Raw genomic sequence first — 27,679 nt, 5'->3', positions numbered from 1 at the left:
AAAGGTTGCATAAAATACACGCAGCAATGTTATAAAAAGAGGGGGGAAAATACAGTCTGCCAGGTAGTCAATTCAGGGTAGACAGGCAGAGTAACAGCTTCACATTCTTTACAGATCGGCCTGCTATACAGATTTTCCCGTTTCTTCTATATACAGACACAGAAGCCTGACTGCCATCACGTCCTGCAGCTGAACAGCGTCCATCAACCTTTTACTGGTCATTCAAGGTTTTCGGCGCCTGAAAGGAACGGAAATAAAAGTATGATAATCAGGCTTATAAGACGTGCATACCACGATTCAAGTAGCATTAACAAGCCAATGGAGTACTAAACAACTCAAATCTGTGTAATGCAGTGTTTTTAATATCTTGACAAGGAGGAAGAGACAAGTAACTTACTTAGGAACAGCATGATGTTGGTACCCAGGTCCCAAATTGGATCCAGCTCTCATTTCCACTGCCATCGAACACTAGAAAATAATTGGTTACCGGCATTAAAATATGGGGCTATTATAAAGGGAACATGTCACTCTGTTTATACCAGCTTAAATGAAAGCACTAAAAACTAGTGACATAAATGCTAAACAAAATGTTGTATTCATTGCATCATCTGTTCAGCCGTTCTCCTGATATGCAGGAAAATGGGCTTTAGGCTACACCACTAACTCCGCCCCCTGCTGCTGATTGACACCTGTCTACTTATACACAGTATAGACAGACAACTGCCATCATCTGCTGGTGCTCATGAATATCCAGGACTACTGAGCACACGCACAGAACAGAGGACTAGTTACTGTCCTTTTTATTCAGGAGGATATCTTTGAATCAGCAGCACAGAATATAAGTGATACATCATTCTGTTCAGCTGCTCTGTCACTAGTTTGCACTACCCTTAGATAGGTCAGCAGAAACCTACTGAAAGTCTCTTAAAATGGTCCTAATAGCATTCAGCATAAAGTGTAGAATACTGTAGTTACAGCTCCGCAATACCGAAGATTACAACCGAAAGCAACAGTCAAATACATACTCTGGTTTCAACATCTGTCCACTCAGAATCTGTGTTCTCGACCAGTGGGGGCTGATTAGATCCAGAAGATCTGCGCTTGCGGCTATGAGGCAAATAGTAACAACACGTTAGTAGTCCTATCCATCATCTGCCTCACTAGGGCGACTGTCAAACTTCTGAAACTCACCTGCTGCCTGGAGGGGATTCTTGCCGGAGTGTTTCAATGTCAGTGAACTGTACAGACTGACCTCCCCCTCGAGTCCGGAACACATCACCCTGAAACATGAAGGAAGTAACATTAAGTATGTTATCCTAACATTACAGAGACACCACCTTGTGCTCACCAAAATGTGATGGACAGAAGAGAGAAGAAACTTTGTACAGTGACATTAATTTGAAAAAATTTAGTGCAGTTCTGAGTTTTGAGAACTTTCACTGTGTATAAGAAATTTACATTTGCCTTATTCCACCATTCAGCTAAAGTACATTAGTTCTTAGGAGTTTTTTTAATAGAAGCTATTTGCAATTTCAATACAGTTTATAAGCCCTGCTTTGTATCATCCCGGCAATGAAGTATAACTTCCCCCTGACCCCTTTGTTCCCACATTCAGATGGTTACCTTAATGAGTTTAGTCTCAATCTCCCCATCCGAGGCCAGCTGCTGGTGTGTCAGCATGTACTTATCACACCTTGACAGCGCCTTTTCACTGGCAACAGATACTTTGATGGAGTTGGGGACATGAGGCTGCATGACCGTCTCCGTCTCCACACTACCGGTTGGCTTATGGTCTACCCATCTCTCTGCCCCCGCTGAGCGAGAGCGGCGGTGTCTGTTGTGCACTGGGGGAACGTTCTAAGCAAGACCAGAAATCAAATCAAGACAAAGAATCAGTGACTGAATTATTCAGAGTGCATGGACAGAAGCAGTCAACAGGCCTGAGGCTGACACCAGACAGAGTTTAGGTACTAGCTGCATACTATGCACAAACACTGTATGCAGTAAGCTCCTATGCTCCCCAGGGAAGGGTAACCCAACATACTGATCTCCAGCTGTTGCAAAACTACAACTCCCGAAAGCTGTTCGGGCATGATGATAGTTGTAGTTTTGCCACAGGTTGTTGAATACAGCCCTAAGAAAAGCCGCAGAAAGTAAGTTCCCCTTTAAGCCTCTGTGTCTATGGAGGACATTTGGAGTGCTAATAAAGCCCTGGTTTTTAAAAATATAGTCACAGAAGTTCGGACTCAAGAACCAGATAAAAATAGAGTGACTTAAAGCTGGCTATATCCCATAACTCCCCGCTTGGTTGATCATGCACAAACTTAAATTGGAAGGAGAGAATAAGCCGCTGCCAGATCACTCTCAGTGGAGTAAAAAGATTGGGCAGAGTAAATTCTAGTCAAGTGAACCCCATATGCACGAAACAAGCAAGCCGATCATGGTAAGACTAGCCAGTCAGCTTATTTATCTAATGTATACAGCAAGCTTTGAACCAGTTCCTCATAGCTGGGGGTCAGCTAGTCCTAATGGTGATGCTATTGGTCATCTACCTGGAAGTCTTATGCTATTACCTAAAAGTATATTTACCAGGTAGTCCCCATTTATCAGGCCTGTTGAGCTGCTCTGTCAATCCGTAAAAGATTTGTTTTAATAAAATATATTTAAAAAATTGGCATGCACCATTTATGTTAGTTAAGCAAAGCAGGGGAGGGGGGGGGGGATGTCCGCAGCAGCGCCTGAGACCCCACTACTGAAAATGCAAGTCTCTACAATGTAAAGCAACAGAAAAGCATGCTCCCTGTGCATATAGCCAAGAGGCTTCCATGCATTGTTAGAATAGAAGATACTGAGCGATATAATTGCACTTCATTTGCAACCAAGGCAATTATACTGGGCTGGAATAGGGGATTGGTAAAATGTAATGCAAATCCTCTAGTCTACAAATTGTACAATCCAAGCAATGAAAATTTCTGTGTTAATACCAGTTATTTTATATATCAGCAACTAATCCTTTAACATTTCAATTCCAAGTAAGCGCCATTTTTGTAGTGTACTTTTCACTTTTTTTTTTAAATTACTGCTAAGTATTTTCTCATGGAGCGGGGAGAAAGGGGACGATTTAGGGCACAGTCAGATGTAAAACTACACCACGATTTTGGTATAAGTTGGCAAACCAGTGTACAGACATATACCAGGTAATACTGTGCCAATGATTTCAATGTATTGAATATAGTCTGGCAGTCACTACGTTCATGTAGTTGCAACTATAGCACGTTCAGTACAATGAAATAAATTGATTTGCCTGAAGTATACCACAAATCACACTGTCCACATTTCTTCCAGAAGCACAAAGCAATATGTGACACTGAAGAAAACATGCCCACTCACTGCCCAAATGCATCATTTGAAGTGAGATGGTGTTGTGCTCAATGCTATGCAATGCACATGGCAGAGAATACTGCAGATACATCTGCATATTGTTTTCATAGATAGTTAAAAAAAAAAAAAAAAAAAAAAACACACTATAGGACATGCAAAGTTATCAATAGATAACTGCTAAATAAGAGTGTTCTGTGCAAACTACAGCCCTGCTATATAAAAAAAAGGAATGAAATGGATTTGTGAAAGTTAGGTAAAAAGTCATAAAGTAGTGCTTCCTGTATGAAGCTTTTGCAGCAGAATAATTTATTACATCAGTGGATCAATAACTGGTCTAGACAATGTTAAAACTGGCTTTTTGTGGTAAACACAATCTTTTCACATATCCATTTCTCTAAAGCACCAGGCGGAATTGGCTTGGGCAGGCCACTCGTCTCCAGCTTAGCACAGCTGTGAGCAGAGTACAAGCAAGAGTCCTTGCAAGCAGCATGACAGTCATTTAACCTTGAAATACACCATGTAAAGCAAGATTTTACATGGAGTATTACAGCATGTTTCTTGTTATCCAAGGATGGCCATGTCGCATACAGTAAACCTCACTAACCCTGAGACACTGATCCTCTTCTAGCTCTGCCTGTACGATGGTTGCCTGATAACCTGTCCTGTTCTCTGCTGCATTACACTTCCTAGCTGACTCTGGCTCCCACCGCCTGCAGTGGGGGCCCATCTTTCTTTCTGGTTTGCGTTGTGGTGTTTTCTGCTCCCACTGTGAAACACAGGAGGCCACGGATATGCTGCTGCAGGAGTTTGAACGCCTGTGCAGCTGTAAGCGAGCAGGGGTGACATGGATGTGGGGAGGCTGAGAAACAGGGTTACCAGGGAGCTAAAGAAACCAAAAGAGATTAAATCAGTAGATGACAAGATGAATGGCCGATGAAAGTAGAATTTAGAGAATACATGCGTGTTTGAGAATACAGTGGCCTTATAAAAGATCTGTTTAAACATGAACTGCATGATCCCCATTTCTACATGTATGGAAGAGTATTGGCATCCTTCTCCATTCTCAATCAATCTAACCAAGTAAACCTAATAAAACCTGAACAAAAGAACTGCAAGTTTAAGTGTTATGTACTGCTGGGAAGAAAAGGCACATAATGTATGTACTTTGGTTAACAGATGGAAGGATCCCCCAGTGAGCCAATGCAGACAGACAGTGTGACTTTCCCCTACATGCAGTCAATCCCCAGTTGTGCCTTAAATCCACCACCACCACCCAACACCTTATAGACTCCACGTGACACATACAGGTACAGGTGAAGGAGAGAGGGATCTGATGGGAACCTTCGGCTGCTCTCTGTCCTTCTCTCTTGATGGTCTTTCTGGTCTGTCGCTTTTAGATTCTGTTACAATTGCTTTAAGCTGTTTTAACTTTTCATCTTTCACCCACAGCTTATTCTGCATCTCTAGCTGTTTGGCGGCCACACGACGTTCCTGTAACCAAAAGGAATAAACAAAGCAGTCTGAAAAATTAAGCTATTTGAGAATGAGACTCTGCTGCCATACCACAAAACAACCTGTGAGCAGGTATGGTGCATTCTGAAAGGGAATATTGTGCTAACACTTACACATTCCTTCTCCCATTTCATGGTATTCTCCGACACCATGCCTTGCAACCGTGCTTCTAGCCGCCTCTTATCAGACAAGTGACGCTGCAACTTCTGCTGGTGCGACTCGAGGTCTTGTTGTAAAGTGCGCTTTTCATCTTCATAAATTGAGGTTGTCTTCTCCAAAATGTCAATCTGTATATACAAATAGACAGTTATAGCGGCCATCAAATCCCAAAAAAGAATATGAACAAACAGACTGGATGTCAGCACACTCACTTTGTACTCCAGAGTTTTGATTTTCTTTTCTAGCCGTTCTATCTCACTCTTCTGAGACATTATAGTCCTCTCCTTCTCAGACATTCTTCCTTGGGCTATATTCTCCTTTGCCGCCACTACACCATTAAGGTCTTGAAGCATAGCTCTGAAGGAGGTAACTAAAGATAAAACCATATTATATAAACAAGTTTTTTCAGTAGATAAAAATGTCAGTATAACACTGTCAAAAATCCGGAGTATCAGCTCACCACTTTTGTTGAATTCTTCAGCCATTATTTGACGAATCCGGCGTCGTTTCTCAAGGGTATCAATGAGCCTTGGAAGAGTTTGGTCGTCGTTGGCATCCAGAAGCTCGCAAGACGGAATAGGAGGGAAGCTTTGAATTAGCATCTCTATTACCGCCTGCTCCTCAGGTTCTATAGAAACACAAAACCGACTAACTTTAGAAAAATCTAAATATAGAAAGCAGGAGTACCCAAGGTGACTGCACTTGCCTCCATTGACTGGACCACCACGCTCCTCCAGCCTAAGCTTAAGCTCATCTTTGAATGCCTGGTTCCTGTACCGACGTCCTGGAGTGAGGCCACAGATTGGTTTGTCTACAGGCCGAGCAACCTCAACTTCCTGGGTCATTTCGGCGAAGCGCATAACTTGCTGCAAAACACATAAGAAATATAGAAAAAAAAACAGCAAAATAAAGCAGTTTCAAATAAAATTTAAAAAAAATCCAGTCTTCAAAACTCACCAAACTTTCTTCATGGTCATCAGCTTTGGGATTAACACAAACTATCATTCGAACCTTCCCTTCTCCATCAAAATAGTTCTTGAAGAGATGAGTCAACTTTGAGTCTCTATAGGGGACCATCTAAGGGTGAGAGACTCCTTATTGAAGCAGTAAAGGAATGAGAGCGGTTTCAGACTACTTTCCATCAATCCATCAACTTACCTTATTGGTTCCACACATTTGGTTCTCTCGCAGAGCCTCGATACAAGTCCTTAAGGTCATAAGGGATTGGTTTATATTTCCTAAGGTCAAATATAAAAACATCTGGATAAGTATATGGTTTCTTTGATTTCAAACGTCCTATAATTCACTCAAAAATATACAGGGGTAATTTTTAGCTTTTCAGATATTACCTGCTTCACGTAGTCTGCTGCCCTCAGCTTTCGTGCGGTTTGTCCTCTCACTCCCAGCCAAATCCACAAGTGAGAGTTGGCTCACTGTTACTTGCTCCTTTTCCTAGAGGGTAAAAAAAAAAAAAAAAAAAAAAAAAAAAGTTAGAAACTAAAAACATATTACAAAAAGGATAGATATTTTTCATTATACATACATAAAAATACATACACCCATTTTATCTAATACAAAAGCCTTATAAGATTCTTTTTCTTGGAGCCTTGTCAGGCTCTGGAGTAGGCTTACTCCATCTCTCATTTCCTTTCTCTATTATTGAAAATGTTTGAAAAGTGGGTTTGGGGTCGGTCGGTGACAGGACGCCCCGGTGTTATTGTTTTCCCATATTGACAGTTATTTGTCGCCTAACATGCACATCACGTCTCATTTTGGTCCTTTTAGATATCACGCTGATATTCTAGTGTCCTTTCTCATTGTGTTTTCCATGGGGCTGCGTCCCCTTCGCTGACCTGCCTATGGTGTTTGTTAAATAAAGGAATTTTTTTTTTTTTAAAAAAAGCCTTATAAGATAACCTACAATTAAGGGGTGTCTATCAGCATTTGAAACAAAAATATAAGACAGCGCGCCATAGCGTAACTCAGACAGGGCTGAAGTGGTGAGAGAAAGCACATAGAACTCCCACCTGAGTAGGTTGTGCTGGTGTAAGGCCCAACTCTTACTGATGGCATGTGAATGAACCGCAGCCACTCCCCACTAATCCCCACAGGGATTAAAGACAGTCAGTGTCCTCCTCCACTCCAAGGCGGGTAAAACAGGTACAGGTCAAAGAGGTAGTAGAGATATAAAATATAAAAATTTATTACAAGAATTATGCCGGCGTGTGTCGCTGGTATAATTCTTATAATAAATTTTATGATATTTTATATCACTACTGCCTGTTGGACCAGCACCTGTTTTACCCATCTTTGAGTGGAGGACGACACTGGCTGTCAGCATCTGAGACATCAAGGCTTCTGAAAGTCACACACAAATTAATGCCATGAGGACTGGAGTTGGGAAACACTTATTCCCAACCCCATAAGTACAATCAGCAAACAGACAAGTCAGAGAGGGAGCCACTGTTTTCAGTAGTTCACTACAGGTGGTAGCTATAAACGAACCACTTGTTAAATAAAATGGAAAAAAAAAAATATACAACCAACACAAATATAACAAAATTAGCTTACCTGCAAAACATTGTCTCCATCAGCATCAAGTGGAGCCTGCGCCAACTTTATTATAAACACACTGTGGGAGCGGCTGGACTCACGGTTTAACTGAGTGTTTGCAATTCTTCTTCTTTTTTGACCTGAAGGAAAAGATTCTAGTCAACTTTTCGGCCAGCTACTTGTGAACAGTTTTAAAGACATTTGAAGCAGGGGAGGAATAGAGGAATGTTTTTTGCTTTAGATCCACCTCAGTTGCCTGGAAAGGTTTCTTTCACCTTTTACAAATAATTTTTATAGACTGTACAGTTAACTAAAAGTTCCCACCTCTCCAGAAGACATCGAAGGCCTCTTCTGTTGTTTTAACTTCAACTTCTGTGCACCCAGCAACATACATGTTGTGGTTCTGGTCTTCACGCAATATCTTAGACTGTGGCGGTCTAAAAAGTGAAGCAGAAAACAATCTATGTAAGCACGTGGTGCTACAACTTTGAGTGAAGGTAACTTTTTTTTTTATGAAAGCATGGATGAGCGGGAGAAGCCACATGCAGAATTATGGAATAGGTAGAGATATGACACAGGCAGGTACAGGGATATGGTATTGTGCATGATCTATAAAACTAAGGAATCGGGCAGAGCTGGGCAACAAGGCAAAAGCTATGTAATGGAAACATACATAAACTCTGCATTCTTTCCCGGCGTGTTCCACCTGATGGAGGAATAGCAACAGGTTACAATCTTTTTGTTGCATCACTTCATTCAGCTATAGTATAAATTAAGCGGTTAGACTTTTATGAGGAAATTAAGGTTATTACACCAGGACCCCTCAAACCTCACCACAACAGCTATAAGCAGCACAGACATAGACATAATATAGAACAAGACTAAATTAATTTAAAAAAAAAAACAAAAAAACAACAACTTACTTTGGTTTAATGGGATCTATAGGAACTTCCTCTAGAAGATCATAGATGTAATTATTGTAGATTTCAATATACGACACAAAGACGCTGTATACGCTGTCTTCATCTACATCTTCTAATTTGCAGCTATCTTCAATATTTATCATATCAGCAAATTCAGGTTCTGGTTTCTGTCTGCAGAATCTTAGTATGAATATCAGGGACAAATGTATTTGGAGAACAGTTCACATATATCTGCTTTACATACCTGCTTAACGGAGTCCTTGTGACTGCCTGAGGCTGAGCATCTCTCTTTTGACGCTCCAATAAGGCGTCCACCTCATTCTGCACTTCTATACCATTTTTATCATCAGTCTTAAAAACCTACAGAGAATAGAAGGCTGTTAAATAGCTCCTGATCACTGGCAACTGTATGGCCAGTGAGAAGATCGTATGCAATGTATACAGGTATGTATTATGTACAGACTTACATATCTCTTAGCCTGGAAATCACTGATGCTGTTGAAGATCATGTGGAGACACCGGGGAAGTAGTCCTCCCTGTCCTGGAGACCCCGTCATGGTATAAGTTTTTCCACTTCCAGTCACCCCATACGTGAAAAGTAATCCTGAAATGCGAAAATAAAGATTGCTTAGTTGGAAGCAAAAAGCCAAAAATGTATTGATCACCATCTAAAACCACTTACCATTTTTACCACGAATTAGATCTTCCACCAGAGGCTTAGCAACAACATCAAAAAGGTCTTTTTGTGTCACCAGCGTTCCAAAAACTTGTTTGAATGAATACTGGGTCTGTAGCAGGAAGATAAGAAGAATCAGTGGAACAAGACACTACTACAAGCTACAGAGAAAACTACAGTCCAATGTTGTTTAGTCTACAAACATATAAGTGGGATTTACAGGAGGGACTGGTGGATCACTGCCCATTTGTAAATGCCACAACGCCAATTGATTTGTCAGATTAAAGGCGTGCTAGACCCTTCATAAATCTGCCTGTGCAGCACTGGCCATGCTCAGAGCTGGTATACACATCTGTTGTGACGTGTTGTATATCCTAGTAAATCTGACAGGCTCCCACTGCTACACCCCTTTCATGCTTCACTGCACACACTTGTTAAGTGGCAATAGCAGACATAATTCTTCGCACAACTGAGTATTGCTTTAAACATTTGACCTGGTGTGAATACATAAAATCCACCTATTGTTCTGTACTTTGGAGACAATGGCCTTTCCTTCCTTTAGAAACAGCATGTACAAGTTGTCATAAAATAATGTAAGTAAAATTCTCACCTCTTTATATTCTCCATTTCTGTTGACTCTACAACCATCTGGGGGGTGCAGCTGCACTGTGGTCTCATTTATCACTTCAATGCAGCACTCCTGGTCTGCAGGACTGAGAGGACGCACCCTGCAGTAAACCTGGGGAAGTGCACTAACATCAGGATGCAGTATTTCGAAATATTATGACTTATATTATAAAAGTCTTTAGATTATAAAGTCTTTAAGATAAGAGTAATTTAAAAATAAATTTTATATAGTTATCAGGGCTGTGGAGTCGGTAAGCCGCAGCTCCGACTCAGACTCCTGCTCCTTCATAAATGGCCGGTCATATACCAGGGGAGTTATCTATCACACTGGCTCAGCAGCTTCTCCCTAATGTCCTACATGATCCTGGGGCGACTTCTGAGGGAATAAGGAAACATATAAAGCAGCTTCTCCTGTGTGTGCAGTGGATGCAGCCAGTCTCCAGCCTCCATGTCCTGAACTACTCACAACTAGACTAGGTGGAGCAGGTGGTCTTTTCCTGTTGACAGTCTTCTATGTTTCTAACTAAATATTCACCATACACACAGAGACTGCTAACAATGCCAGATACCTGTAATATAGAGGTCAGCCATAGTGATATACAGGGGGTCACACACAGTGATATAGAAGGTCACTGTGGGGGCAAGCAATAGCACGCACACACACACAGTCTGCTGCAGCCATAGTACACGTACACACAGTCTGCTGCAGCCATAGCACACAAACCCACCCACACACAGCTGCAGCCATTGAACACTGAAGAAAAACACTCAATCTCCCAGAGAGAAAACCCCACACTGAGGACAGAGGTTACTGCTACACTACTTATGTCTTCTCCTCCTCCTCTATATTACACAGGATATCTTCATATTACACTGCTGCTTATATACAGTCATCCAGCATTCAGGAAGAGAACAGCACAGATCCCCCCCCCCCCCCCCCACCACACACAATGGACTCTTCTAGCTCAGAAACAAACTGCCAAATAGTGACCAACAACTTTTCCATGACCCCCCCCCCCCCTTATGTAATAGGGCCAGTGTCCTATTAGAATGTTGCTCAGAATATATATTCATGAGCAAAACTTGTAAAATTTATATCAAAATTCAATTCACATTCTACATTTTTTAAAGATTTTTTTAAAGCTGGAGTCGGAGTCGGTACGACTAACTCCAGCCAAAGCTAGCTCCAACTCAGACTCCACAGCCCTGATAGTTATGGTAGTTTGTCAATTCAGAAGTTCTCCAACTATGAATTGTCTTATGCATTGTGTGATGAAACAGGATTTGTAACACCCACCATTTGCTGATGGTAAAACACACACATTGGAAGTCACTGTTCTGTATATTTCTATTAGAAGAATTGTGTAGGGATACACAGAAGACACTGACAAAAATAGGTTGAAGGAAATTGTTTATCCCACCTCAGAATCCAACAAAATAACAATCATAATGGACACTATTAAAGCCTCCCGGGATTTGTTGGAGTCTCATGTAGCAGACTGTCCTCTCTTTGGGGTATGTGCACACTGATGATTTCTCATGGTTAACATCACACAGATTCCGCCGCTCGCCCCCATGAGCTTCTGCTCGACCCCCCACCTGTCCCACAGAACCCATTCTATGCTCAAGTGGAATCCAATTAAGCATAGAATGGAGTCTATGGGACAGGCGGAGTGTCAAGCGGGAGGGCGCATCGGAATCCACGGGATGTTATCCACAAGAATTGCATAGTGTGAACACACCCTTGAACAGGAACAGAGGCCAAGATCAGAGTTCTGATACTAAGCCAATGCCTTCGGAAGACGTCACAGCTTTCAAAGAAGAAATCAGAAGTAAGCCATCATATAATTCTCTCAATGTGTTATATGAAAAACAAAAAAACACAGACTTACACCAACTGGGTCCTTCTGTCCACTGTTAGAAGGCTTCTTGGGCGGTGCCCTCCGGGGAGGTTTGGATCGACTGTGGATAAACAAATAACCATTTATAAGTACACTATGGATTGAATTACATTGCTCAGCAGGGTATTCAGAACAGATCACCATCTTTTATTCAGGTGTGTTAAGTCTCTAGTGACTGGCATTGGCTGGATATGGCTGCCTTCTATTACATAAGGACATTGCCATGCTGTTACACATCAATGCGGCTCAGTGTTAACCAACCTGTGGCTCTCCAGCTATTGCAGAACTCCTAAGGTTCCCTGACATCCTCTGGTTGTCGGGGTATGACAATAATTGTAGTTGTACAAAAGCTTGGAGAGCCAAGAGGTTGGGGGAACACTGATACGGCCCATATGCACAAAGTTAGCTGTTGCCTGATGAGAAAAAGCTGCCAGACATAAGGATAAAGTCCCTTCTGGAGAACATCTAGCCGGTCACAGGAAATCCCATCCACCTTCTATGACAGCATGCTGTGCTACAAGCTCTAATATTAGAGGCTAAATGGGGTACTTCAATAGGATATGAACAGAACTAAAATCTACAATACACATTGCCATTACTTGGAGGATTCAATCACATGACAGAATAACATCTATTGACAACCTATATTTTATCTATCATGTTAAAAAAAAAAATCTGTGTAGAAACTGGAGGGGAAAGCTCTATACACATCACATCAGATGTATACCATAGCATTCAACCATTATGGGTTAGCCATTTCCTTTACTCCCAGGTACAGTAGAGTTCTGGAATTCATCAGGTGTAAAGGTAACAATGATGTAGTGACTACTGAGGACCCTTGCTCATGTACAGCTCATATCTATGGACTCAACCTGTTATTTCTGCAGTCTTTGTTGGAGTTTATATCATCTTGCAGTCCTATGCTGGAAAGTTGTGACAGACTACGAATGACCACATTTTAGGTTCCCATCCAGCCGAGATATCTTTGATTTCAGAGGGGAATGGGTCCTTTGCTATTGCTATTAAATTACCAGTTAGGAGAGGGATGGGGGGGGGGGGGGGATTATTTTTCCTGCCCACACCCATAGCCGGCACATTCCTGAGCTATGAGACTTATCAAGGAAAATACCTAAGCTGCCTTAAAAGCAACACAAAAGACCAGTGTGCGCCTTCCTGTGTCCAATACTCTGAGCCACATAACACACAGGAATTATTTGCTTTACACTGAAGACAAATACCGCCTGTGTTACTTGGAGAACAAGTTGACTTTTAAACCCACGTCTTCAGGGAATTATTAGCTGACCGAAGAAGTCGATGCTATAAGATAATAAAAAATAAATCCCTTATCCTATACGCTTTTATATCTAGTGACCTTTGGGTTGAGCACAATGCAGACTAAACGAGTACTCTAGACTGGCTAATATACCATTAGCAATACAGCTGACTCACCACAGAGAGGTACAGGTATTGGAGTTTCAGATACTGAGAATCTGTAATAATTCCAAGGAGCTTTGTACTGTACACCACATACCCAAAGCATCAAGGAGGGCAATTCCTGCAATGTGGATATTATGCCGGTGCTATATTCAGCCCCAACATACTGACACCTACAGGACTGTCAGAAATGGAGCCATGCGGATTAATCCTTTCTGACTCTCAGAGCAGAGCTTCCCTCCAGCGACAGACCGCTGGGAGCAGTAGTCTCTAGCATCTGTCATTAGACTTTAGTGTACAAAGCAGATTTGTTGCAGAAGCTTTAATGAATGGGTCTAGCATAGGGCTGGGCAGCAACCAAAGCTATGTACACGCTGCAGAACATGTATAGACAGGTATACAGCCACTACAGGACGTGTATATACAGGTATACAGCCACTAGAGGACATGTGCACACAGGTATACAGCCACTACAGAATGTGTACACACAGGTATATAGCTATGTACACAATACAGGACGTGTATACACAGGTATACAACTATGTACTACATGTATTATATTACATATAGGTGACAGTACAGAGGCACTGTCATGGAGACACTGACTGGCACATTATTGGGGGGGGGGGGGCTGTAGCTGGTATGTTAGGGGGGCACATGGTGGCACATTATAGGGACACTGCAAGCTCTACTAAATCCTAACTTCACTACAAGGTTTTAAACAAAGTTCTTCAGCGTACAATGTATCAATGGGGAGTCCAGGCTGGAGAGCTCACAGAGCATTGTCTACACTGGATACAGCTGGGAGCAGGACTAGCTATGTACAAGGAGGGGATGGCTGGGGTGCTCAGACACACGGTGCCGGTGTCCTATGTGCAGTCTGTGCGTCCCTGCACAGACTGCACATAGGAGGCTTCCTCCAACCTGTGCAGCGCTTAGGGCTCAGGCAGGAAAATAGTTAAAATACCGCAGATAGCGTCCTGGCAAAGTTGAGGTCAGTTAACCGACGCCAGAGACGGTATTGGTATTTTGACGGTATATCGCCAAGCCCTAGTCTAGCATAAAAAAATTAAAAAAAGTGTTCAGACGTAAGATATGCAGTTTGAAAAGAATCTGCAATAAAAGACATAGCCTAGAACTACTACCAAAAGTGGACCTGTCACTTAACACATTGCCATGTCACAGATATATGTAAGTGTAGTTACTAGAAGAAAATGGAAGCCTCATTCAAAAGAATGTATCATGGTATAACAAGTGGATGAGGGCTGGGGACCGAGAATTGCTTGGAACATAATTGCTTTGTTCTAAAACTAGCGCCACCCCTCTTCACTGGCTGTGTGTGGTATTACAGATCAGCCCCACTTAAAGAATCAGGCATTTAAAAAAATAAATATAAATAAATCAGTGGCGTATGAAAGGTTATCAGTTCAGACCCTGACTGATCAGTAGTACAACCCTGTTTCGCCAAAAATATGCCCTAGCTTGAATTTGCTGGGTTCTTAGAATAGGCTGAAAAATATAAAAACATATCTTATATTTGCAGCAGCACGGTAGTTGGGAGACAGCTGCACACCCCATAGACTTGCACTGAACGTTGGTCTAGGTCATGTGACATTACCTGTGCAGTACATTTTTTTTTTTTATTCAAACATGGGACCCCAAGTATGATGGACGTCACTTAGTGGCACTCATCATAGGTATAAATCATATGTACACTTACTTTGAGAGCCCCCCTCTGGGTGAGTTGCCAACCTCTATAAATCAAAGCAGAGCATTAATGCCCTATTACACGGTCCGACTCTGAGGAGCAAACGAGCGCTGGGAGGGGGGGGGGGGCTCCCTGGGTGATCACTGAGCATCCGGGCAGCCCATAGGATATAGCAGTAGTCTGCTGCTGCCGCAGAAGATTGCTGCTATATAAGTCGTTTGTCTTTCAACATGTTAAAAGAAATGACTTCTACGATCAGCCGACATGAACGATGTCTGCTGATTGTTGCCTCCTATTACACGGGACGACTATCGCCCGATAATCGTTCCGTGGAATAGTGCCTTCACACAGTACGACTCGCAACAGAACTCTCGCTGCGTGTTTTGCAGCAGGATCTGCTACGAAGTAAGGTCCTGGCAGGTCCCTGTGAATACATACGTATGTAATTCACCTGCCCCCTTAATGGTCTCCCATGCTTCTATTTAAAAATCTCAAGTCTTCCAGTACCTATCAATTGCTGTATGTCCTGCAGGAAGTGGTGTATTCTTTCCAGTCTGACACAGTACTCTCTGCTGCCACCTCTGTCTGTAAGAGGAACTGTCCAGAGCAGGAGAGGTTTCCTATGGGGATTTGCTTCTGCTCTGGACAGTTCCTGACATGGACACAGATATCAGCAGAGAGCACTGTGTCAGACTGAAAAGAATACACCACTTCCTGCAGGACATACAGCAGCTGATAAGTGTGGGAAGACATGAGATGTTTAAAGAGAAGTAAATTACAAATCTATATAACTTTCTGACACCAGTTGATTTAAAAGATTTTCGCTGTATAACCCCTTAACCCCGTGGCTGCAGAAGATGGATGCATCCATGCTTTCCAGGACTCCCTAGGCCTTATCTTCTTCAGCCGCAGGGAATGAAATGCTGATGACTGGGTTACAGCTAAAAGCCGCTCAACAATAATCAGGATAGATAGCCGTCAGTCAGGGGTTTGTGAACCTGCTATTACATATGTATGACCAGCTTTACCCTATGAGAGTGACTCCTTTCACACTGTCATATATAGTCATTGTTCACTGCAGAAGCAACATTTCTGATCAGACAACCCCCTTCACCACAGTGTATACCAGTACAGGTGTTATACATTAGACACAATGTCCCCTATATCAGTGCTCCCCAATAATAGGTGATGTGTGGGGGACATCCTTTGTATTTCACAGGTGATATAGTTACAGTGAGTGCACCAGGTGTCCGCACAGGTGATCTCTGTATGGGATATCCTCACATTATACCTGCTGGTGGGAGCACTGGTCTATATAATGGGACAGATGGACACAATACTATATATATATATATATATATATATATATATATATATATATATATATATATATATATATATATATATATATATATATATATATATATATATATATATATATATATATATATATATATATATATATATACACACATCAGTACTCCATACTGAGACATGCTGCCCCCATTACCCCAGGCTCCCCTCAGATGCTGCCCCCGTTACCCCTGCCTCCCCTCAGACGCTGCCCCCGTTACCCCAGGCTCCCCTCAGAAGCTGCCCCCGTTACCCCTGCCCCCCCTCAGACGCTGCCCCCGTTACCCCTGCCCCCACTCAGACGCTGCCCCCGTTACCCCTGCCTCCCCTCAGACGCTGCCCCCGTTACCCCTGCCTCCCCTCAGACGCTGCCCCCGTTACCCCTGCCTCCCCTCAGACGCTGCCCCCGTTACCCCTGCCTCCCCTCAGACGCTGCCCCCGTTACCCCTGCCTCCCCTCAGACGCTGCCCCCGTTACCCCTGCCTCCCCTCAGACGCTGCCCCCGTTACCCCTGCCTCCCCTCAGACGCTGCCCCCGTTACCCCTGCCTCCCCTCAGACGCTGCCCCCGTTACCCCTGCCTCCCCTCAGACACTGCCCCCGTTACCCCTGCCTCCCCTCAGACGCTGCCCCCGTTACCCCTGCCTCCCCTCAGACGCTGCCCCCGTTACCCCTGCCTCCCCTCAGACGCTGCCCCCGTTACCCCTGCCTCCCCTCAGACGCTGCCCCCGTTACCCCTGCCTCCCCTCAGACGCTGCCCCCGTTACCCCTGCCTCCCCTCAGACGCTGCCCCCGTTACCCCTGCCTCCCCTCAGACGCTGCCCCCGTTACCCCTGCCTCCCCTCAGACGCTGCCCCCGTTACCCCTGCCTCCCCTCAGACGCTGCCCCCGTTACCCCAGCCTCCCCTCAGACGCTGCCCCCGTTACCCCTGCCTCCCCTCAGACACTGCCCCCGTTACCCCAGCCTCCCCTCAGACACTGCCCCCGTTACCCCTGCCTCCCCTCAGACACTGCCCCCGTTACCCCAGCCTCCCCTCAGACACTGCCCCCGTTACCCCAGCCTCCCCTCAGACACTGCCCCCGTTACCCCAGCCTCCCCTCAGACACTGCCCCCGTTACCCCAGCCTCCCCTCAGACACTGCCCCCGTTACCCCAGGCTCCCCTCAGAAGCTGCCCCCCCTCAGACACTGCCCCCGTTACCCCTGCCTCCCCTCAGACGCTGCCCCCGTTACCCCTGCCTCCCCTCAGACGCTGCCCCCGTTACCCCTGCCTCCCCTCAGACACTGCCCCCGTTACCCCAGGCTCCCCTCAGAAGCTGCCCCCGTTACCCCTGCCTCCCCTCAGACACTGCCCCCGTTACCCCAGCCTCCCCTCAGACACTGCCCCCGTTACCCCAGGCTCCCCTCAGAAGCTGCCCCCGTTACCCCTGCCTCCCCTCAGACACTGCCCCCGTTACCCCAGGCTCCCCTCAGAAGCTGCCCCCGTTACCCCTGCCTCCCCTCAGACACTGCCCCCGTTACCCCAGCCTCCCCTCAGACACTGCCCCCGTTACCCCAGGCTCCCCTCAGAAGCTGCCCCCGTTACCCCTGCCTCCCCTCAGACACTGCCCCCGTTACCCCAGCCTCCCCTCAGACGCTGCCCCCGTTACCCCAGGCTCCCCTCAGAAGCTGCCCCCCCTCAGACACTGCCCCCGTTACCCCTGCCTCCCCTCAGACACTGCCCCCGTTACCCCAGGCTCCCCTCAGAAGCTGCCCCCGTTACCCCTGCCTCCCCTCAGACACTGCCCCGTTACCCCTGGCTATACAGCCGGCCGTACAGTGATGTGGAGACCCGTAGTTAGGGCTCAGTCTCCCTATACCGTGCGCTGCTGACACTCACAGGAGTAACATTCACCAGAACCAGGGGAAGCTACTATACTCCATGTACTTACGGTGGTTTCATCATGTTTGCAGCCGGTGGTCGCTGCTCCGGGCTCAGGTACCGCCGCACAGATTACTCGGTATCGGTCACACACAGCTGTACGGTTTCCGCTTCCCGCCTGTTGTATTTTTTAAATTCAGCCAATCACAGCGCTGGATGACGTCATTACGCGTAAAGCAAACAGCGTGGACTTGAACGGCTAGACAAGCCGAAGCGGTGGGTTAGCGAAGCGCGCCACCTGATGGCTAATCGTTGCATTACACCCACCTAAATTCTCAGCCGAAATGGAAACAGAAAAAAGCCAGCGAATTAGTAGATCTGTAGTCAGCTAACACTCTTCTCCTAATACAGCTGTCAGTGCATCATGTGAGCTGTCATTTTGCAAATAAGAAAAGGCTGACATTAATAATGCCTAATTTTAATAACAGATAAAAAGTCATTTGAAAGAGTAGTAGATGCTTGGAACAAACTTCCAGCTGATGTGGTTGGTAAATCTACAGTATAAACTGGATAAACATATATCTATCCTAAGATAATAACATAAGCACTGACGAGATGGACTCTTTCTGTCACCAACAATCCCAGGTCCGCCATATTACTGACAGGTTCACCAAGAAAGGATGTGGTCTGTGAGAGTATGGAGGTTCTCACAAACAGTTGTGGTGTTCTTTAGTTATGATACATTGTTGTTTTTCTCACGATAGTTTTTATGCTATAGTTTTTATTTGTATCTGGATAGTATATGGTACAGGGCCGAGGGGTTACTACCATGGTTTTGTGTGAGGGTATGTGCACACTATGGCATATCCCGGTCACTTCAAGCAGATTTCTCCCCGCGGACCCCGCTTTAAGTTCCGTCTGTTCCATAGACTCGATATTTGCCAGCGAATTCCGGCATCCATCCAAAGAATTGACATGTCAATTCTTTGTGTGGACAACGGAATTTGCCGTCGAATATCATTGAGTCTATGGGGCGGGCGCATACCCTAATTCTGTAGTCAGAATCCTGTGGCAGCATGGAGCCCTGGTTGTCCACCTGTCTGGGAAGATGCATTGGTTTCGCACTGTTCCCAGAGGGTGGCAGCGAGTTGTTAAAAGACAGAATGAGCGAATGCGTTAAGAGAAACTACAGACAGGGCTGTGAGGTGTTCTGTCAGTGTAAGGAAGCCACTAGACAAAGAGGTGGGATTGCTGAAAAGGTGCAAGGAAATGCTCTATTTGCATAGTTAGCTGAGGACAAAGGGTCCATGAGAAACATGTCTGTGGAGCCCGGGGGCTATGTGAGCACTTTTCCTGTCACAGTACTGTGGGTCACTGGAGAATCGGCCGCTGCCTTGAGGGGATAAGTTAAGGGCTGAAGAACTGGTTCAGTAACAGAGAAACTAAATTGTTTTCAAATCAACTGATGTCAAAAAGTTATACAGATTTGTAGATTAAGGGTGCGTTCACACCTACAGGATCTGCAGCAGATCTGCAGCAGATTTGATGCTGTGTTCAGTTATTTAAATGAAATCTGCTGCAGAAAATCAGCTGCAGATCCTGTAGGTGTGAACGCACCATAAATCTATTTATAAAGAAAAAAAAAAGCCTTCCAGTATTTTTCAGCTGCTGTATGTCCTGCTGCCACCTCTGTCTCTGAAAACCCCTTCCGCTCTTTAATCCCTTAACGACACAGGGCGTAAATGTCCCCTCCCCTAATAAAATTTTGAATCACCCCCCTTTCCCCATTTTATAAATAAAAATAAATAAATAAACATGTTTGGTTTCGCCGCGTGTGTAATTGCTCAAACTATTAATTTATTTAATTCTTGATCTCTCACAGTAAATGGCGTTAATGCAAAAAAAAAAAAAAACTTTAAAGTGCAAAATTGCGCATTTTTGGTCACATCAAATCCAGAAAAATTGTAATAAAAAGCGATCAAAAAGTCGCATATGCGCAATCAAGGTACCGATAGAAAGAACACATCATGGCGCAAAAAATGACACCTGACACAGCCCCATAGACCAAAGGATAAAAGCGTTATAGGCATGGGAATGGAGCGATTTTAAGGAACATATATTTTTTTTAAAGCCATCAAATAAAATGAAAGTTATGCAAGTTACATATCATTGTAATTGTAACAACTTGAGGAACATGCAAAACAAGTCAATTTTACCCTAGGGCAGACAGCGTAAACGCGAAAATTTCAATTTCACCACACATTTAATTTTTTTCTGGTTTCGCAACCTCCCATCCTCTCCTCCTCCCCCTGCCACCCCAGCTACCCTCCCATCTTCTCCCCCTGCCACCCCAAGCTGCTCCCACTCCCCCTGTCGCCCCAGCTGCTCCCCCTGTTTCCCAGCTTCTCCCCCTCCCTCTGCCACCCCAGCTGCCCTCTCATCTTCTCTCCCTGCAACCCCAGCTGCCCTCCCATCTTCTCCCCCTGCCACCCCTAGCTGCTCCCCCTCCCCCTGTCGCCCCAGCTGCTCCCTCTGTTCCCCAGCTTCTCCCCCTACCCCTGTCACCCCAGCTTCTTCCCCTCCCCCTGCCACCCCTAGCTGTTCCCCCTCTCCCTGTCGCCCCAGCTTCTCTCCCTGTTCCCCAGCTTCTCCCCCTCCCCGTTGCCCCGGCTGCCCCCCGTTGCCCCAGCTGCTCCCCCTTTTCCCCAGCTTCTCCTCCTCCCCCTGTTCCCCAGCTGCTCCCCGTCGCCCCAGCTTCTCCCCCTCCCCCTGCCACCCCAGCTGCCCTCCTATCTTCTCCCCCTGCCACTCCTAGCTGCTCCCCCTGTTCCCCAGCTTCTCCCTCTCCCCCTGTCACCCCATCTGCCCTCCCATCTTCTCCACCTGCCACCCCTAGCTGCTCCCCCTCCCCCTGTCGCCCCAGCTGCTCCCTCTGTTCCCCAGCTTCTCCCCCTACCCCTGTCACCCCAGCTTCTTCCCCTCCCCCTGCCACCCCTAGCTGTTCCCCCTCTCCCTGTCGCCCCAGCTTCTCCCCCTGTTCCCCAGCTTCTCCCCCTCCCCGTTGCCCCGGCTGCCCCCCATTGCCCCAGCTGCTCCCCCTTTTCCCCAGCTGCTCCCCGTCGCCCCAGCTTCTCCCCCTCCCCCTGCCACCCCAGCTGCCCTCCTATCTTCTCCCCCTGCCACTCCAAGCTGCTCCCCCTGTTCCCCAGCTTCTCCCTCTCCCCCTGTTACCCCAGTTTCTCCCCCTCCCCCTGCCACCCCATCTGTCCTCCCATCTTCTCCCCCTGCCACCCCTAGCTGCTCCCCCTCCCGCCCCAGCTTTTCCCCCTGTTCCCCAGCTTCTCCCCCTCCCCGTCGCCCCAGCTGCTCCCCCTGTTCCCCAGCTTCTCCTGCTCCCCCTGTCACCCCAGCTACTCCCCCTCCCCCTGTCACCCCAGCTGTTTTCCCTGTCACCCCCAGCTGCCTCCCTTCCCTAGTAACCCCCAGCTGCCCGCCTGCAGATGAGTTGTGGTCGGAGAAGTCTTCATGATGGCTGCTCCAGATGGAGAAGAAAGCAAAAAGTGAGCGACGGCAAACGGAGAAGACGTCACCTGTCATTAGTCATTAGTAACTGCACTGTAATCACTTCTATAGTGTCTATAGTGTGCAGAGCCTGTGTACCATTGGGGTCTAAATGGGTCAGTGTATGGTTTGCGGTAGTGTACTGACACAGCCCTGTGGTCACTACAGTACACTAGCACAAACTTTTAAACTAGAATCCAACTACAACAGCTGTAGGTACTACAACTCCCAGCATATCCTGAGGGCTGCAGACTGTCAGTACATGCTGGGAGTTGTAGTGCCTGCAGCTGTTGTAGTTGGGTCGCATACACTGGATCAGAATACATAGATCTGTGGGGGCACTAATAGGGGATAGAACAAAAACATCTACCCCTATCCCCTATTAGTGACGTTCTGGGGTCACTTCCCTGCACTGAGCCCCCACAGATCTATGTATTCTGATCTCCCACAAAGCATCCAATGTATAATGCAGTGCTTCTCAATTCCAGTCCTTACCAACAGGTCATGTTTTGAGGATTTCCCATATAAAGGACACCTGGGCTAATACCTGATACACTGAGTATAATTATGTCACCTGTGAAATACTAAGGAAATCCTCAAAACATGACCTGTTGGTGAGGCCTGAGGACTGGAGTTGAGAAGCACTGGTATAATGCATCTAGGACCCAACTACAACAGCTGCAGGCACTACAACTCCCAGCATGTACTGAGTCTGCAGCCCTTGGGATATGCTGGGAGTTGTAGTGCCTGCAGCTGTTGTAGTTGGGTTCTATACACTGGATGCTTTGTGGCATATAAGAATACATAGATCTGTGGGGGCTCAGTGCAGGGAAATGACCCCAGAACATCACTAATAGGGATAGGGGTAGATGTTTTTGTTCTATCTCCTATTAGTGATGTTCTGGGGTCACTTCCCTACACTGAGCCCCCAGATCTATGTATTCTTATATGCCACAAAGCATCCAGTGTATAATGCATCTAGGACCCAACTCCAACAGCTGCAGGCACTACAACTCCTAGCATGTACTGACAGTCTGCAGCCCTCAGGATATGCTGGGAGTTGTAGTACAATCCTCTGATAACTGCAGCTGTAGACAGATGTATTGCTGGACCTTCAGGGATGATGGTTGTCACCCACAGATTGCAGCCACCAGGAGACTCTGATTTATTAAAGGGTTGTCCTCTCAGAGACTACAACTCCCAGCATCCCCTGAGAGCTGTATAAATAGAGGGTGTTCTGAGATTTGTCACAGATACAGATAAATCCAGGAAAGGAGCGGGTCAGCATGTCGCGTTTAACTGGTTCTATATTGGTGGGCCCCAGGCACCCCAGTCCGACACTGGACAGAAGCGGTCCCCAAATTAAGTCCCCGGCCTCCTTCCTTTCTCCATCATGTCTGTTGATGAGAAGAGTGGGCATCAAGCAGAACGGCACCCCAGTACTACTGACAGTCGGGGGGTGTCGCTCAGTAGTACTGGGTGCTGGAGTGCCGGCCTGCCAGCTGTGCCAGGGTATACACCATGCATGTAACCTGCCAGTGCCGAGGGGAAGGGGGCGCGGGGAAGGGGGCGCGGGGCGCCTCAGCATGCAAAGTGCCTATGGCAGCATGAACTCGAAATACAGGCATGCCTACAGGGAGAAACATGGCTAGAGGGAATACTACCTAAGGGTCCTATTTCACGTAGCAATAATCGTCCGATGATCGGGTCATCGGCTGATCGTTTATTTAGGTTCAAACCTTACCGATTAGAGATGAGCGAACCTCGAACATGCTCGAGTCCATGCGAACCCGATCGTTCGGCATTTGATTAGCGGTGGCTGCTGAACTTGGATAAAGCCCTAAGGCTATGTGGAAAACATGGATATAGTCATTGGCTGTATCCATGTTTTCCAGACAACCTTAGAGCTTTATCCAAGCTCAGCAGCCCCCGCTAATCAAATACCGAACGTTCGGGTTCGGATGGACTTGACCCCCTACCCGGTTCGCTCATCTCTATTACCGATGTAACATTCCATACATTACCTAAACATTTTGCAGGGTCTCCTGCGCTCCTTCTATCTCGATCCCGGGTGCAGCAGCAGCTTCGGTGCGGCCTTTCTTAGCGGACAGACCGCTCAGCCAATCACTGGCCAGGACCACCGCGGCCAGTGGTTGGCTGAGCGGTCTGTCAGCTCAGACAGGCCGCACCGAAGCTGCTGCTACGCACGGGACCGGGATGCAGAAGTAGCACAGGAGACCCTGCAAAATGTTTAGGTAATGTATGAAATGTTACATCGGTAACGATATCCCTGCAGCCCTTGCTAAACGATTATCAGGCCGTGTCATAGGCCCAGTAAACGCAGATCGGCGCTTATTTACATACATTTACATATTGTTCCGGCCCCCATTGGCCCGTAGAATAGGACCCTAAAGGCACCTACCAAAACGAGGAAGACTAGCAACTGGGGGTATATATCTGAGCAACCCCTCCCCCCAACCCACTTTACTGTTAAAGACACGGGGGGAGGGAGCATAGTTACCATTTGGGGCATTATATGCAGGATTAGATAAGGAGACAGCTGGAAGAATTTGTAGCCTAGGATGTTCGGCATGTTCTGGAGAGATGAGTTGTGGCTGGAAGAAACCATCCGGCTTAATGAAGAAAGAGAAAAGTGAACGACTCCAATCAGGGAAGATGTCCTCCTTGAGTCACTGGCTGTAACTGTACTGTATTCTCTTATTGGGTCTATATGGTCTGTGGTGGTAGTGATGCCAGTCATGGTACAGCAGTATTATTTATGCATTATGTAGGTAGTTTACACTATTCACAAAAAGGTTGGGATATTTGGTTTGCAGGTAATATCTGTGTAAAACATAAAAAGTTCATGTGATATTATACCATGAAAATAGGGCATATAAGTAGAAGCATGCAATGGTGATTTCCTCATTTCAAACTATTTATTGTTTTCCAGACAACCTTAGAGCTTAGAGTGCAGTGGTACCTCGATTCTTGAACTTAATTGGTTCCTGAAGACAGTTTGAAAACCAAGCAGTGTCTTCCCATAGGAAATAATGTAAATGTGTTTAATTAGATCCAGCACCCACCAATAATTCCCTACAGTACTCATTTATTACATTGAAAAGTGCCCACTACAGTACATTACAGAACAGCACTATACTGTACAGGACATTATTCACAAGAAACATTCAACAAAACCAGCAATTATAGTACAGCAGTCACTAACTCCTCACTCAAAATTTACTGTATAGAGCCCCCCCCATCCCAGCACTGTAACAGATAGGAGATGGTGGTGCACTGACTGTACTACTACTGTACTGTATATGCACTCCAGCAGTCTTATACAGTACAGGATGGGAGATAGTGGTGCACTGACTGTACTACTACTGTACTGTATATGCACTCCAGCAGTCTTATACAGTACAGGATGGGAGATGGTGGTGCACTGACTGTACTACTACTGTACTGTATATGCACTCCAGCAGTCTTATACAGTACAGGATGGGAGATGGTGGTGCACTGACTGTACTACTACTGTACTGTATATGCACTCAGCCTCACCAGTGCTAAACTCACCAAGTACAACCCACCATCTATTCTACATTCACAAAAATGTTCAGATACCGAGCAAAGTTTGAATTCTGAACTTTTTAGTTTGAATTCTGCAGTGTTACTGAACTTTAAGACTGGGTGCCCGAAAAGTGTTTGAGAACCGAGCAAAAGTTTGAGAACCAAAGCAAAATTCCCTTGAAAATACAGTTTGCGTTCCGAGCAGTTTGAGAACCGAGGTACCACCTTATATTACAAGATTGTCAGTAAGCCCAGGATCTGTTTTTTTTTTGTTTGTTTTTTTTAATTATAACAGGTACTCTTTAAAGGGGTTGTCCGGCGATAAAAAATTATTCACAGAATAACACACATTACAAAGTTATACAACTTTGTAATGTATGTTATGTCTGTGAATGGCCCCCTTCCCCGTGTTTCCCCCCACCCACGCTAGACCCGGAAGTGTGGTGCATTATACTCACCGCATCTCGTGTCGTCCACGGTCTCCGATCCTCAGCAGTGACGTCTTCTTCGGGAGACCGGCGGATCTTCCAGAGTGCCGGCCGCCCTCTGCAGCGTCATCCGAAGCTCAGCCGCGATTGGCTGAGCAGAACTGTGCTCAGCCAATCGCGGCTGAGCAGCTGATGATGTGGCCGCGTCATCAGCCGCTCTGCCGCGATTGGCTGAGCACAGTTATGCTCAGCCAATCGCGGCTGAGCTTCGGATGACGCTGCAGAGGGCGGCCAGCACTCGGGAAGATCCGCTGGCCGCCCGAAGAAGACGTCACTGCTGAGGATGGGAGACCGTGGTCGGCACGTGACAGGTATGTAAAGCGCACCACACTTCCGGGTACACGGGTGGGGGTGGTGGGACACGGGGAAGGGGGCCATTCACAGACATAACATACATTACAAAGTTGTATAACTTTGTAATGTGTGTTATTCTGTGAATAATTTTTTTATCGCCGGACAACCCCTTTAAGAGATCTATAGTATTCTCTATTATAAAAGCACATTACACATTATGCATAATACATTCTATTCAGCAGTGCAATTAAACATAAGAATGATTATTGTGCTGCAGAGCAATAAGGCACCATGAAAAAGGAGGAGGGAGAAGCAGCTAATACAATTAAGCATCATTTCATGTTGTTGTGATCCTTGCCAGCATGCTTCTCCTGGTCCCGAGGACTCATTGCAGTTATTGTACCCTTACAAACAAAACTAAAGATTATTCTGTTACTTTATTTCCTTCTTGCTAAATGGTACCTACTAATCTAAGCAGCAGCACAAACAGGATACAGCCTCCAAAATGGCACCTTAATTATTAAAATACAATTCTCCATGTAATATATTGTTCACATTTTCTTTTTGCGAAGGATAAGCAACCAAAGCTACCAAAAAGAACCACAAATGACTTTTTTTTTTTTTTTTGAGAACAAGAAAATAAGTCCACCGTTTCCCATGTAATAAATATTTATTGTGTTAATATATTAAACATTTTTTAATGTAAAACAGAGTACTTTTCCTTCGTGTACAGATTATACCGTATTAGGAGCCAACGAATCTGAAGACACTTGGTATCGCTTGGCCTGCAGAGTCATTGGATGAAAGTGCCTTTTTTTGGTTTACCATAAACAAATGCATAGGACAAGATAAAGGGGTAGTCCGCGTTTACGATTTTGTGAAATAACAATGGAACCACTGATGGGGGTAGTTATGTTAAAAATTGGCATATATTAGGTAGTAAGTAAACAGATCTTGACATTGGTGTGTTGGAATCAGGAGCCGGTGTAAGGATTTGACTGACTTTGATAAGGGCCAATAGGTAAGAGCAACATAACAGGTCTTGTGGCTGTATTCTTGGTATGTAGTGGTTAGTACCTACCAAAAGTTGTCAATCTGTAAACTGACGACAGGGTCATGAGTGATCAATGCTCAGGTAGGTATTAAAGATTATTCTATCTGGTCTTATCCCGCAAATAATTGAAACGTTACTGCTGGGTATGATAGAAAGGTGTAAGAACACACAAACCCTCACAGTGTATGGGTCTATGAGCTGTGTCTGGGTCTATGTAGCTGCAGATTGGTCACTGTGCTCATGCTGACCCCTGTCTATCACTCTAAGTGTCTATAACAAGCACATGAACATCAGAAATGGATAAAGGTGGCCTGATCTGAATCACATAATCTATGCATTATTTGGATGTCACTTACCTTAGGGTGGAGATGGCCCTCAGCTGCACCATGGAAAGTTGGTAGAGGTAGTGTGATGCTTTGTATGGAAACCTTCGGTCCTGGCATCTATGTAGTAGTTATGTTGACATGTACCAGCTACGCAAACCCCCCTCTTAATGGCAGTGTTATTCCATAATGGGAGCACCATCCTTTAACAGGATAATGCTCTTCCCACAACAAAACTGTTCAGGAATGGATTGAGGAACATGACAAACAGTTGGGGTCATTGACGTGGCCTCCAAATTCCTAG

General features: G+C 45.6%; 1 protein-coding gene across 10 annotated transcripts; it reads right to left on the bottom strand.

Annotated features, from left to right (window-relative positions):
• On the bottom strand, positions 1-27,486 carry KIF23 (kinesin family member 23). Of its 10 annotated transcripts, none has more exons than XM_069986296.1 (24): positions 27,409-27,486; positions 11,724-11,793; positions 9,815-9,943; positions 9,211-9,316; positions 8,996-9,132; positions 8,773-8,888; positions 8,529-8,699; positions 8,279-8,311; positions 7,930-8,042; positions 7,624-7,745; positions 6,402-6,504; positions 6,211-6,290; positions 6,010-6,129; positions 5,759-5,918; positions 5,513-5,680; positions 5,265-5,422; positions 5,007-5,180; positions 4,687-4,872; positions 3,986-4,264; positions 1,624-1,857; positions 1,192-1,280; positions 1,026-1,107; positions 398-468; positions 1-238 (listed from the first exon to the last, which is right to left on the bottom strand). In XM_069986296.1, exons 1-24 carry the CDS (start codon positions 27,438-27,440, stop codon positions 223-225), a joined length of 2,949 nt encoding a protein of 982 aa, XP_069842397.1. In that variant the 5' UTR covers positions 27,441-27,486; the 3' UTR covers positions 1-222. The 10 variants fall into 10 exon arrangements, with proteins under 10 accessions (XP_069842397.1, XP_069842422.1, XP_069842405.1 ...); XM_069986321.1 differs by having other exon boundaries at positions 3,986-4,204; XM_069986304.1 differs by lacking the exon at positions 27,409-27,486 and adding an exon at positions 18,156-18,274.
• Between the last annotated feature and the right edge of the window lie 193 nt (positions 27,487-27,679).

Source organism: Dendropsophus ebraccatus, chromosome 1 (genome assembly GCF_027789765.1).
Source record: "Dendropsophus ebraccatus isolate aDenEbr1 chromosome 1, aDenEbr1.pat, whole genome shotgun sequence".
NCBI classification, from domain to species: domain Eukaryota; kingdom Metazoa; phylum Chordata; class Amphibia; order Anura; family Hylidae; genus Dendropsophus; species Dendropsophus ebraccatus.
Note: the sequence above shows the minus strand (reverse complement) of the source record. Positions and strands in the feature narration are given on the sequence as shown.

Excerpts from the sequence above, each read along its gene's own strand:
- KIF23 (XM_069986296.1), bottom strand. The coding sequence starts at position 27,440 with ATGGTGCAGCTGAGGGCCATCTCCACCCTAAG. Across the intron at positions 8,889-8,995 it reads ATTTCCAGGCTAAGAGATAT|GTTTTTAAGACTGATGATAA; the intron begins GTAAGTCTGTAC and ends TATTCTCTGTAG. Across the intron at positions 8,312-8,528 it reads ATAGATCCCATTAAACCAAA|GTGGAACACGCCGGGAAAGA; the intron begins GTAAGTTGTTGT and ends TTCCTCCATCAG.